Source organism: Oncorhynchus masou, chromosome 9 (genome assembly GCF_036934945.1).
Source record: "Oncorhynchus masou masou isolate Uvic2021 chromosome 9, UVic_Omas_1.1, whole genome shotgun sequence".
NCBI classification, from domain to species: Eukaryota; Metazoa; Chordata; class Actinopteri; order Salmoniformes; family Salmonidae; genus Oncorhynchus; species Oncorhynchus masou.
Genome location: NC_088220.1, coordinates 54,757,066 through 54,771,030, shown reverse-complemented (window position 1 = coordinate 54,771,030; position 13,965 = coordinate 54,757,066). Strand labels below are relative to the sequence as shown.

General features: G+C 45.1%; 1 protein-coding gene across 3 annotated transcripts in view; it reads left to right on the top strand.

Annotated features, from left to right (window-relative positions):
* Window positions 1–10,755, top strand: part of LOC135546226 (zinc finger protein neuro-d4-like) — a 46,582-nt gene extending 35,827 nt beyond the window's left edge. For 2 of the 3 annotated variants that reach the window (XM_064974479.1, XM_064974480.1), the window contains 4 exons: window positions 7,157–7,276; window positions 7,577–7,689; window positions 9,147–9,228; window positions 9,482–10,755. In XM_064974479.1, the coding sequence (XP_064830551.1) occupies window positions 7,157–7,276; window positions 7,577–7,689; window positions 9,147–9,228; window positions 9,482–9,552 (386 nt within the window). In that variant the 3' untranslated portion in view covers window positions 9,553–10,755. Of the gene's footprint in view, window positions 1–7,156; window positions 7,277–7,576; window positions 7,865–9,146; window positions 9,229–9,481 lie in introns of those variants that run through there. The other variant, XM_064974478.1, reaches the window with a different exon arrangement.
* The last annotated feature ends 3,210 nt before the right edge of the window (window positions 10,756–13,965 follow it).

Sequence of the window (13,965 nt, the reverse complement as noted above, 5' to 3'; positions counted from 1 at the left end):
TGGGACTTACGCAACCTACTGACTGGACAGGGAAGAGAAACGAGCATGTTATTGCATTGCGTCTTGCTGGTGTGTTTGTGTGTGCGTGCATGTGTGTTTAATAGCGAGGAAGAGATAGGGAATGGGAAAAGGAGGTGGAGACAGATGGTGTAGGTATTTGTGTGACAATAGACGATTGCAGGGGGGGGAAAAAATCTAATTTCCTCTGTGAAAGAGAGAAGCACAGACAGGATGAGAAAGAGGAAACGTTCCTCATGAGATATCTCATCTGTGACTGACACTCTTCGTCTGACTGACTCGGTCTCTCTCCCTGCATAATACTGGATCCATTGTCTCTGTGTGTGTGTGTGTGTGTGTGTGTGTGTGTGGTGTGTGGTGTGTGTGTGTGTGTGTGTGTGTGCGTGTGGTGTGTGTGTGTGTGTGGTGTGTGTGTGGTGTGCGTGTGGTGTGCGTGTGTGTGTGTGGTGTGTGAGCGTGTGTGGGTGTGTGTGTGTGTGTGTGTGTGTGTGTGTGTGTGTGTGTGTGTGTGTGTGTGTGTGTGTGTGTGTGTGTGTGTGTGTGTGTGTGTGTGTGTGTGTGTGTGTGGTGTGTGTGTGTGTGCGTGTGCGTGTGTGTGTGTGTGTGTGTGTGTGTGTGTGAGTGTGTGTGTGTGTGTGAGCGTGTGTGTGTGTGTGTGTGTGTGTGTGTGTGAGCGTGTGTGAGCGTGTGTGTGTGTGTGTGTGTGTGTGTGTGTTAGCGCCACAGTTATGGATGAAGATCATCATGAATATAAAGGAACCGTCATAACCTTTTCTTTCTTTTTAACTGCTTGCTGAAGACTGGACGGCCATTTCTGCTGTAACATGAACAACAACGTGATGAAACTTTGTTGCTCCTTGATGAAATAAGCGAGGTGTTGTAACAAACAAGTCTTCCGTTGCCTAGGCAACGCCCTCCCAGCTCAAGCTTATATCATCAAATTCATGAAAACATAGCCATTACACTACCGTTCAAAAGTTTGGGGTCACTTAGAAATGTCCATGTTTTTGAAAGAAAAGCACATTTTTTTGTCCATTTAAAATAACATCAAATTGATCAGAAATACAGTGTAGACATGATGTTGTAAGTGACTATTGGAGCTGGAAACGGCTGATTTATGGAATATCTACATAGGCGTACAGAGGCCCATTATCAGCGACCATCACTCCTGTGTTCCAATGGCACGTTGTGTTAGCTAATCCAAGTATATAATTTTAAAAGGCTAATTGATCATTAGAAAAACATTTTGCAATTGTTAGCACAGCTGAACACTGTTGTCCTGATTTAAAGAAGCAATAAAACGGTTCTTGTTCTGAGAAAGGAAGGCTATTCCATGTGAGAAATTGCCAAGAAACTAAAGATCTTGTACAACGCTGTGTATTTCTCCATTCTCAGAACAGCGCAAATTTAATAGTGCCCGCAAAACACCAGTCTCAACATCTACAGTGAAGAGGCGACTCCGGGTTGTGTTCCTCTGTCCAATGTCTGTGTTCTTTTGCCCATTTTAATATTTTCTTTTTATTGGCCAGTCTGAGATATGGCTTTTTCTTTACAACTCTGCCTAGAAGGCCAGCATCCCGGAGTCGCCTCTTCACTGTGGACGTTGAGACTGGTGTTTTGCGGGTACTATTTAATGAAGCTGCCAGTTGAGGACTTGTGAGGTGTTTGTTTCTCAAACTAGACACTCTAATGTACTTGTCCTCTTATTCAGTTATGCACCGGGGCCTCCCACTCCTCTTTCTGTTCTGGTTCGAGCCCGTTTGCACTGTTCTGTGAAGGGAGTAGTACACAGCATTGTACGAGATCTTCAGTTTCTTGGCAATTCCCCGCATGGAATAGCCTTCATTTCTCAGAACAAGAATAGACTGACGAGTTTCAGAAGAAAGTTATTTGTTTCTGGCCATTTTGAGCCTGTAATCTAACCCACAAATGCTGATGCTCCAGATACTCAACTGGTCTATAGAAGGACAGTTTTATTGCTTCTTTAATCAGAACAACAATGTTCAGCTGTGCTAACAAAAGAGTTTTCTAATGATCAATTAGCCTTTTAAAATTATACACTTGATTTAGCTAACACAACGTGCTATTGAAACACAGGAATGATGGTTGCTGATAGTGGGCCTCTGTACACCTATGTAGATATTCCATAAAAAATAAGCCATTTCCAGCTACAATAGTCATTAACAACATTAACAATGTCTACACTGTATTTCTGACCAATTTGATGTTATTTTAATGAACAGAAAATGTGCTTTCCTTTCAAAAACAAGGTCATTTCTAAGTGACCCCAAACTTTTGAACGGTAGTGTATATGTACAATTATACTCATACTCGTGTATTAATTTACTTCTACCTGATGCCTTTTTCATGAAGGTTTTTGATTGCGTTATTATTATTATTTTCTCATAATCGAAAGCCTTAATCGATGAATACAAATATAATTGCACATGTCTTAAATGACCCCGTTTGCATGAATTTGATGATATAAGCTTGACGCCCATTCAAAAACAGTACGGGGCTTTCATATGGTGTAGCAGAGGAGAGGAGAAATGTGTGGAAAACAAAAACACTCTAACTGTCACCCAGAATTCCATGACCGTCACAGCCCTAGTGTGTGTATGCATTGGATGAAAGCTGATACTGAACGATGGATTGGGGGCAGAGGGACTCCCATTCGTCACGTTAAAGAGAGAGGGTGGGGGTTGGGAGTGGAACAAGCCTTTAAAAGTTATTATGCAAAGACATGCTGGCTATAAATCTTGTGTGTTTGTGCGTGCGTTTGTCTCGGTGTGCTTGTGCCTGTGTGCGTGTATTGTCTGTGAATGTGAGTGTATGTATACGTTATATTAGTGTGTATCTGTGTGTCCTGGTGTGGTGCTCCCCTCATTAAGCAGCCTGGCGACAGGAGTGCAGAGTGTGTGTTTTCAACCTGATGCTTTGACACAGGAGCAGCCACGTCTTCACTTCCCCTCTCCTCTTTGTGTTCTGCCCTTCCTCAGCATCTTCCTCTCCCATCTTCCCATCTTCCTCCTCATCTTCCTCATTTTCCTCTCCTCTTTCTCATCCTCTTCCTCCTCTTCTTCCTCTCCCCTCTTCCTCGTCATCTTCCTCTCTCCTCTTCCTCCTCATCTTCCTCTCCCCTCTTCCTCTTCCTCTCCACCTCCTCCTCTCTCCTATTCTGTTCTATTTGCTCCCCTGCCATGCTGGAATGTGTTTTGTGTTGTGGGGACGGCAGTGTGTAGGTGAGAACAGGAGCTGATATGTATCCCAGGATCATCACTGGTTAACCCTATAGACTAGTAGGATTTCTTTAGTAAAACCCTGTTTTATTGTCAGGTGCAAAACCACACGAACTAAGCTAAGCTATCTAATAGTTGGCCCTGTGTATGAGTTTCAGCTCAATGTGCTGTATGTTTGGACCTGTGTGAAAAGGTTTATGTTCATTGTGCTGTACGTTTGGACCTGTGTGAATAGGTTTATGTTCATTGTGCTGTACGTTTGGACCTGTGTGAATAGGTTTATGTTCATTGTGCTGTACGTTTGGACCTGTGTGAATAGGTTTATGTTCATTGTGCTGTACGTTTGGACCTGTGTGAATAGGTTTATGTTCATTGTGCTGTACGTTTGGACCTGTGTGAATAGGTTTATGTTCATTGTGCTGTACGTTTGGACCTGTGTGAATAGGTTTATGTTCATTGTGCTGTACGTTTGGACCTGTGTGAATAGGTTTATGTTCATTGTGCTGTACGTTTGGACCTGTGTGAATAGGTTTATGTTCATTGTGCTGTACGTTTGGGCCTGTGTGAATAGGTTTATGTTCATTGTATGTTCAGAAAACAGAGTGAGTAGACATGGGTGAGAGAGCAAAAGAAGGAATGAAAGTGTGGAGGAGAGTGAGAAACAGAGAAAGTGAGAGCAGGCAACAGGTGCTTGTGGGTATTCCTGCGGAAGTGCTAATTCGATAAGGCTGTGGCCACTTTATCGACCAGCCAGTGCGGTATGGTTCTTAGGCTAGAGATTGTGCTAGAATGAGATTGTGAAAACTCCAGGAGCAGGCTGTATTGAGAATGAGGGAGTGAGAAAGGGAGAGTGAGTTGGAGAGAAAAAGGAGAGCGTGGAGAGAGAGAGAGAGAGAGAGAGAGGGCTGGAGAGAGACCGGGAAAGTGAGAGATTGGAAAAGAGGAAGAGAGAGGGGATAGAGAGCGTGAGAGAGGCAGAGGGGAGAGGAAGAGAGGTAGAGAAGCTTATACTTAGAGAGAGAGATAGGTAGGCGAAGAGAGGACAGAGAGAGAAGGGAATGGAAGGGCGAGATATGAGGGGGGTGTTTGAGGATTCATCTCTCTCCCCTAATTCCCAGTGGGTTCCCGAGACACACTTAAAAGCTGTGAAGTGTGCTGTTCTGCCTGTATTCTCCCAGTAATTGGAGGGGTGTTACAGGAAAGGTGGAGCTGGAGTTGAGATGGAGGGAGGGAGGTGTGTATCACCCTTGACAACCTCAGGAACGTGCTACCTCTCTCGCACATGTTCTTTGTCTGTCTGTCTGTCTGTCTGTGTGTCTGTCTGTCTGTCTGTCTGTCTGTCTGTCTGTCTGTCTGTCTGTTTGTCTGTCTGGTCTGTCTGGTTTGGTGTGTATGTCTGGTTTGGTCTGTATGTCTCTGTCTGGTTTGGTCTGTATGTCTCTGTCTCTCTGTCTGGTTTGGTCTGTATGTCTCTGTCTGGTTTGGTCTGTATGTCTCTGTCGCTCTGTCTGGTCTGGTCTGTATGTCTCTGTCTGTATGTCTCTGTCTCTCTGTCTGGTTTGGTCTGTATGTCTCTGTCTCTCTGTCTGGTTTGGTCTGTATGTCTCTGTCTCTCTGTCTGGTTTGGTCTGTATGTCTCTGTCTCTCTGTCTGGTTTGGTCTGTATGTCTCTGTCTGGTTTGGTCTGTATGTCTCTGTCTCTCTGTCTGGTTTGGTCTGTATGTCTCTGTCTCTCTGTCTGGTTTGGTCTGTATGTCTCTGTCTGGTTTGGTCTGTATGTCTCTGTCACTCTGTCTGGTTTGGTCTGTATGTCTCTGTCACTCTGTCTGGTTTGGTCTGTATGTCTCTGTCTGGTTTGGTCTGTATGTCTCTGTCGCTCTGTCTGGTTTGGTCTGTATGTCTCTGTCTCTCTGTCTGGTTTGGTCTCTATGTCTCTGTCTCTCTTTCTGGTTTGTTCTCTATGTCTCTGTCTCTCTGTCTGGTTTGGTCTCTATGTCTCTGTCTCTCGGTCTGGTTTGGTCTGTATGTCTCTGTCTCTCTGTCTGGTTTGGTCTGTATGTCTGGTTTAGTCTGTATGTCTCTGTCGCTCTGTCTGGTTTGGTCTGTATGTCTCTGTCTCTCTGTCTGGTTTGGTCTGTATGTCTCTGTCTCGCTCTCCCTCCCACCCTCGCTTTCATCCGTCTCCCTCCCCTCTCGCTCTCTTTTTCAATCCCTCTCTCTCTTTCTCTGTCCGTCTCAAGGATGTACTACCTCAGGTTAGCATCTCAGACTTTAAGCAAGGCCTCAGGCATTTAATCATCGATGGGCTTTCCTTTCTGAGCAGGCAGGCCAGCGGGCAGCCTGCTCACTCACAGATGTGTCAGGGCCTGCTGATTCACTCTCAAGGGTCCTCACAGCCTCACGGTCCGCAGAGCCCGAGAGCAGCACTGTTTGTAGTATGTGCCGTTTGGCATGTATTTCTATGTAACTGTGTGTGTATATACAGTTTTGCCCATCAGGGACTGTGGTAAAGCAGAGTCAGCGGGAGTCTGTTGAAATAAAAGACATAGAGAGACAAAGGCTTTTTCTTTTTTCTTCAACTCAAAGTGACATATCTAATGAATGAACCTACAGGCATAAAATATGTACATATTGTATGTAGACCATACATACCTCTGTGCCCAAGTGGCAAGTGTTGTAGACGAACGTGGGGATAGTGGTATGTTTGCCACAGTCCCCTGATTGTACGTAATGTTCCACTCCACTGTACATTACTGCTCATCATTATACAATCCAGTACAGAGCTGGCTGCTGCGCTGGTACCATGGACAGCTCCTCTCTTCTTTTCTGCTACACCCCCCCCATCCTGACCAGAGTTTTTTTATTTTTTCGCTAGGGATTACAGACCAGCCCTCTGGAGTAGAAAACTCAATCTCCTCTCCTCCCCTCCCCCAGCCACAATCCACCCTGGGCTGGATTAATGAGGGTCCTGGCTCTCCAAATCACACACCACACAGCCGCTGATTACTCCACCATGAACACGGCTGTGTGTGCGTGTGGGTTTATGTATTTGAGATGAACTCCCGTGTGTGTTGTCTAGTATACTGTATGTCGGTTTGTCTTCATCTGTCCTACGTGCGCCACTGGTGAGTCATTGTGACGTTCCTGTCCATTGCATTACATCTTAATACAGGAAAAAAGGACATATACAAATAGACTGTCCTGGTTACGTGATCAGATCTATTAAAGTTATTATGCAATCAACTGCAGTCAGTGAGACTGAGAGGATGCATGCAGGGAGCCTTTCCTCTCCTTTAATGGTTATTCTAAAATGGCTTCCCACCGCGCACCTGCCGCTTGACGCACAGCAGGTCTGTACCAGCCCCCCCCCACCACTCCTTTGACAATATTAAACAGACCCCTGGGCCTCCCAATGGATTTTCCTCCCTGTCCTCCTCCTCCCATCCCTGGCTGAGCACGAGCTGGCGAGTCCCAGGCTTCAGCGGGCCTGCTGCTTGCTTTACCAAAACCAACATATGGAGGAGGGAGAGTCTTATCCAGCTGGGATGCTCTGCAGTCTGGCTGGCTGGAAGTCTCATATTCGTTATTCGTTATTTCTCTCTCTCTCTCTATCTTCCTCTTTCCCTCTCCAAACCAGCGATGTTCCTCCTACATCAGTCTAGTTCTAAGCCTGTTGAGTCCTCAGCTCTACACCAGCTTCAGTAGCAGGTCATCAGTAACCACAGACCACAGCCATAGACTCAGTGCTCTGGGTCTGTGCTCAATGGAGCTTCATACAAATGCTGGATCCCAAAGAATAGAGCATAGAATATAAGAGTCATATGCAGCTTTTCTGTAGGAGAGCGTTTGTTAGGGAAAGAGCTCTATCGTATGTAACCTTTCCACCTGTGTGATTGCAGCTAAGAAAGCTGCAGATGGGTCGGTCATCCCTAACGGCTACTGTGACTTCTGCCTGGGCGGCTCCAAGAAGACCGGCTGTCCCGAGGACCTCATCTCCTGTGCCGACTGTGGACGCTCAGGTGCGGACAGACAGACACTCCTATGGACTCCAGTTTTAGTTGGTTTTAAATGTGTCATTATTACACAGCCGTTATTATGTTTTAGAGTTATGGAAATAAGCATATGATGATGATGATGATGATGATGATAAGGAGCAACATGAAGTGTGTGTGTGTGTGTGTGTGTGTGTGTGTGTGTGTGTGTGTGTGTGTGTGTGTGTGTGTGTGTGTGTGTGTGTGTGTGTGTGTGTGTGTGTGTGTGTGTGTGTGTGTGTGTGTGTGTGTGTGTGTGTGTGTGTGTGTGTGTGTGTGTGTGTCCAGGCCACCCGTCCTGCCTGCAGTTCACAGTCAACATGACGGCAGCCGTACGGACCTACCGCTGGCAGTGTATCGAGTGCAAGTCCTGCAGCTTGTGTGGCACCTCTGAGAATGACGTGAGCGCCACACACACACGCCCCTCCATACTCCCAAAACATCTATACTGAACAGAAATATAAATGCAACATGCAACAATTTCCAAGACTTTACTGAGTTACAGTTCGTATAAGGAAATCAGTCAATTGAAATAAATTCATTAGGCCCTAATCTATGGATTTCATATGACTGGGAATAAAGATATGCATCTGTTGGTCACAGATACCATGAAAAAAGGGAGGGGCGTGGATCAGAAAATCACCATTTGTCTCATGCAGCGCGACACATCTCCTTCGCATAGAGTTGATGAGGCTGTTGATTGTGGCCTGTGGAAGGTTGTCCCACTCCTCTTCAATGGCTGTGTGAAGTTGCTGGATGTTGGTGGAACTGGAACACGCTGTTGTACACAATGCTCCAGAGCATCCCAAACATGCTTGTTGGGTGACAAGTCTGGTGAGTATGCAGGCCATGGAAGAACTGGGACATTTGCCAGAAATTGTGTACAGATCCTTGCGACATGGTGCCGTGCATTATCAGGCTGAAACATGAGGTGATGGCGGCGGATGAGTGGCACAATAATGGGCCTCAGGATCTTGTCACGGTGACTCTGTGCATTCAAATTGCCATCGATAAAATGCAATTCTGTTTGTAGCTTATGCCTGCCCATACCATAACCCCACCGCTGCCATGGGGCACTCTGTTCACAACATTGACATCAGCAAACCGCTCACCAACACGACGCCATACACGTGGTCCACGGATGTGAGGCCGGCTGGATGTACTGCCCAAAAAAACGACGTTGGAGGAGGCTTATGGTAGAAATGAAAATGTTATTCTCCGGCAACAGCTCCGGTCAACATTCCTACATTCAACATGCCAATTGCTGTGGCATTGTGTTGGGACAAAACGGCACATTTTAGAGTGGCTTTTTTTATTTTCCCCGGCACAAGGTGCACCTGTGTAATGATCATGCTGTTTAATCAGCTTCTTGATATGTCACACCTGTCAGGTGGATGGATTATCTTGGCAAAGGAGAAATGCTCACTGACAGGGATGTAAACCAATTTGTGCACAGAATTTGGAGAAATAAGCTTGTTGTGCATATGGAACATTTCTGAAATCTTTTATTTCAGCTCATGAAACATGGGACCGACACATTATATTTTTGTTTAGTGTATATCCCACTCTCCATTTACCCCAACACACGCTTGCCTGGACTCTCCTCCTCCAGTATGAGTAACACCCAATGGCACCTGTTTTTACAACAGGGAATTCAATATTGGGGACAGATCAAACAGGTAAAGGGAAGGTTACTAACCACACTGAAAAAAATGGGCGCAAACACGCAGCAAATCTGGGCCTATGTGTGGTAGGTGTAGTGTGTTAATCTGGTTAAACATTACAGATACATAATTGCTCCTATATTTGATTGATAATGACATAACATTATTTGTGTTTGTGTGTTCCCTTGTTCCAGGATCAGTTACTATTCTGTGATGACTGTGACAGAGGCTACCATATGTATTGCCTGAGCCCCCCTATGGCGGAGCCCCCAGAGGGTAGGTACACTACAGGGTATGTGGAGGATTTAGGCTTAGTGTAGTCCTATAGAATACTGTATGCGTGTGTCATCAGCATGTCCACTTGACATGGCTAAGAGATTGCAAATCTCCCACGCTGTTTGACCACTGTACGTGGGGTTGCACTCGCAACAGTCAGCCAGTGTTCAATTTACAGTGTTCATTTATTCTGCTAGGATTAACCCTTGGGCTTTCCAGTAACCAGTGAACTTGTGAACTGTTGATCTTCCAGGGAGCTGGAGTTGCCATCTGTGTCTGCGGCAGCTTAAAGAGAAGGCCTCGGCCTACATCACCCTGACCTAATCTACCACGCTAAAGCCAACCACCCACCCGCACCCCCCCCCCCCCCAGACATGGCAAACGGACCTACTACAATATGAGAAGACTCCCCCAAGCCCTTGCAGTTTTTCCTCCTCTATGAAACGACAACAGACGTCCGTCCGTCCATCTCTCCTGTCGTCAGGTCTCACAGCCCCAGCTGTTTTAACGTCGATGGAAGCACCTACTTCCCAGGGTGCACCATGCTCCATCCAGGTCTCCCCCTGTCTCCCCGTGCTGAGTCCCAGCCACCTGCCGCTGGAGTCCCCTCCACCTCTGGCCCAGGATGAACCACCCCAGCAGCATCAGGGAGAGCATCTGATCATCAATAGTCTAACTGGCCCTTCACCTTCTGTCTCCAAAGAGCCGTTTATCAACAGCCCACAAGGGCACTTTCTCTCCTGTGAAGGGTCCTTAGAGGAGCCCTAATGAGCATCAGCTGCCACTGTGGCCCTATACTCCCATAGCTCGGCTGTGGCCCTGGCAGTGGAGTACACACGGAGAGAGAGAGGCAGGCCGTAGTGACGCCTAGACTCCTCGTTAGGTTTAAAGCAGCTGCAGCCCCGCCCCCTTCCTCCCACATGGCGCCTCCACTCAAAGCCTTTGACGGTGAAGTACTCTGGGATTGATACCATCGCCCGGAGCTATTGTGGCTTGATGACATTTGCAGAGGAGAGGGAGTGGAGAGGTTGTCACTCTGCCATCAGCCACTTAGATCAAATTGTGTGTCCAAAAAAAGAATGAATTAGAGCAAATGTTTTCTCCAACTATGAACTTCTTGTTACCTTCATTTCCTTAAAAAAAAACTGAAAAAGCCAATATGAGACTGCTATGACTTTGGTGGAGCTTGGTGTATTTTGGCTGTGTGTGTAGCAAGAATGTAGGTATGTTTTAAGTGTGGACAATGCAGATTTTAATGTCTGGCCTTGTCAAAAATACAGGGCCCAAATTTCTTCTTTTTTTAAAACTTTATTTGCATGGTGTTAACATTATAGTTTTTAAAGATATTTTAAGGATAAAATGTATTTAAGAAAGCACACTTAATTCGCAATAATGTGTTTGTTGACCCATTTGGGTAAAGTTGAGTGTGTATGTGTGTGTGTCCATCTGTATGTGTGTGTGTGTGTGTGTGTGTGTGTGTGTGTGTGTGTGTGTGTGTGTGTGTGTGTGTGTGTGTGTGTGTGTGTGTGTGTGTGTGTGTGTGTGTGTGTGTGTGTGTGTGTGTGTGTGAGAGAGTGAGGGTAAATGTGCCCTCCTAAAACTGTGTGGAAGTGAGAGCCAACCGTAGCCAACCAGGTGCTAGGCAGGACCTATGGCAGGGTCGGGGAGCAGGAAGGGGAGGGGCTTCTGATTCCTAGAAACACCACCATGACTTACTGTATTATGTTTTCTGTTGGACCAAACGAATTCAAGCCAGCTTGCGCCGTTTCTCTCTTCCGAGCCCTTGTTTTTTCTCGAAGGATAACTCATTTTTGTGAAAAGTCATCAAAACTAGTAGAATGAGCGCTTTACTATCTGCAAGACTGCTTTGCGTGCCAGGACCTTGTAATATAATGTGCTTTCAAAGAGTAAGCTTAAAGCAGAGGACTTCTACTAACTGGGACGCCAGCATGTGTTTGTGAGCTTGCACTGAGACAAGTCTTTTTTTCAACCCAAAGTCCCCTCCCCCAGTGGCCTATCTGACTGGACTATTGCATCACGCTGCAACTTTGATTGGTCCAATAATTCCTCTTCCTAGAGCTTTAAGTTGGGAGGCATTTTGCTGTAAATAGATTGTCACTCTCTCCATCTATCAAAAAGACTAATTGCAATTTCATAATTCACCGTCTCTCAGTGCACATCGAAATATGAACTCAAAAATACAATTTCTGTCTATTTTAATGCACTTAAAAGTGGTTATCATATTTGCCTCCATATTTGTAATGTCTCTACTCCTCAAATGTATGTGTTTATATTCTACTATGGTATGATCCAACACACACAGCCATGTTGGGGAAAAGGTCACTACCTGCGCTACCCAAAATGTATGTACCATCATTTTTGCCATGTGATACCAGAAATTATATTGATTTCATATTTTGATATTTACTTTATTTATTTTTCTCTCGAATAACTAGGGATGTTTTTACCTCTTCTCTCTCAGAATTGTTCTCTTATTTGTTTTTGTTGGTGTTTTTGTACTTCAAACATTTTGCACAGTGTGTTTGTTTGGCATGTGTGTGTACGTGTGTGTGTCTATGTGTGTGACAGAGAGAGAGAGGGGGGGGACACACAGGCAGACTTAAAGACGCTGTCTGTCAGTGGTTCTGTTCGAAATTTCACCCTTTCCTCTTTGTAGTGCACTATTTTGAACAGTGGCCATAGGGCTCTGGTAGAAAAATAGTGCACCACATAGGGAATAGGGTCCCATTTGGGGTGCACACATTGTCTCTTTAATCTAATAATGAGGTCATAGAAAAACAAACAGTCAGTCGACGGTTTATTATTTTTCAAACTTCCTCTCCATGACACAAGCTGCATGCCGATACATCCAAGACTACAGTTAACACTAGTGTACTGTGTTAGAATGGGTACTGCTGAGTGACAGTAGCCTGATCCCAGATCTGTTTGTGCTGTCGCATGACAATGACCCTTAGAGTTGGTAAGACAGCACACAGATCTAGGATCGGCCAGAGTGACAGAATGTCATTCTACTGACTGTAGTGTCAGTAGAATGTGTCATGATAAGATTGTCTTTTGAGGAGTCTGTCCATTTAAAGGGACAATGTGAAAACCTTCACAACATTACGGTTTCATCCTTTTATTTAAGCTTCCCACCAATATCCAATCCGAGCTGTGTTCAGAGCCGGTACTGAGGCAATAGCCAGGGGATGACGTGATTCTGTGTGGGTGAGGTGATCTCACTGATAATAAGCCTTGACTTCGGAATTTATTCATGGCACTTAAGAGGATGTGGTGGAGTCAAACTACTTTGATTGTACTCTCTGAGAGGATGCAGTTGCAGAAAGAGGGGTGACTCGAGCTCATATATGACCTTTGACCCCCCCCCAGAGACTGAGCTGAAAGATAGGGAGTCACCCAGTGATCTATCCTGTTCCATCTCAGCATCCTTCACTCCCTCCCCATCTTTGGACTGGGGGTGGGATTAGAAAGGAAAGATTATTGGCCAGTCCTCAAAAGCAGGATTTTTGGCCCTCTTGTAAATTATCGTGCTGTGATCTTGCTTGCACTTTTTATTACCAAAATAAGAAATTCCTGTGTGAGTGTGTGAACATTTTCCTTTCTTGTAACTGTCTGTTGGAAAAAAAGAAACACTGGATAAAATGAATTTGTTAGTATTTACCCTGATGGAGATCAAATCTTCCTGGACACGTGGGTTGTTTTTTCCTTCTCTACCTGGGAACGCTTTGAAATATTGACTGCAACTGCATAGCTGTCATTCATTCACTGTAAATTCATCTGTCTTTATCGAGGCACCCAATTTTTCCACATTTTTCTCTCCTGACTTCTTTTTTCATTTTACAAACAATCATAAATAAAAGTTGTAACTCCTGAAACCGTCTGCTGTGGTGTGTGTCTGTGTGGAGCCTCTGAACACCCACCAATCCAGCAATGTTTGTGTATTTCTGATGAAAATGCGAGAAGCTGAAGATTCATCCCATTATGAGTTAAGTGTCATAAATTTGTTATTTACAATAGATGGTTTGGAGCTTCGATCCATAAACCCACGTGTGTACTTTTCTCCCCAAAATATAATGATCTACCAAAGTATGATTGTATTACTTGAACCTCTTACGGCTTGAAAGTAAACAGGTTTTCTTTGAGCTACAATGTTTGTATGTGATATATTGGAGAATAGGCATCTATCATACTGTAGTCCTGGAGACCTGGCAAGTGAAACAAATCCTGAATTCCATTCTTCACCTTCCAGAAGCCAAATAAATAAAAAAACACACAAGAAAAAGAGGGCCACCAGAATCTTCACTAGTGCATACTCTTTTCCTTGGGGGAAATGTGTAGATAAAAATACATATATTCTTGGATACTGATTCCTCCATCCGTTCCTTGGCAAAATTCCCACTTCCACCTTATCCCAAATTCTGTAAATCCCTCCAACCATCCAACAGACTACCACTATCCTATTCCCCTCTCTTCCTACCCACGTTATTCTGACCCCTTGTCTCCCTCTTCCATCTCGAAGGATGTCTGTGAAGCTTGTGTGTGTGTGTGTGTGTGTGTGTGTGTGTGTGTGTGTTTATAGTACTGTATGCATGTTTTGTGTTTGTGTGTATCTGTATGGGTGGGGGGGTTGAGACTTCCAGCCAATTACCACATCTACCAGACAGGCTCAGACTGCCTCTGTGCCAGCCAATCAGAGAAGAGCTGCGCATAGCTGGG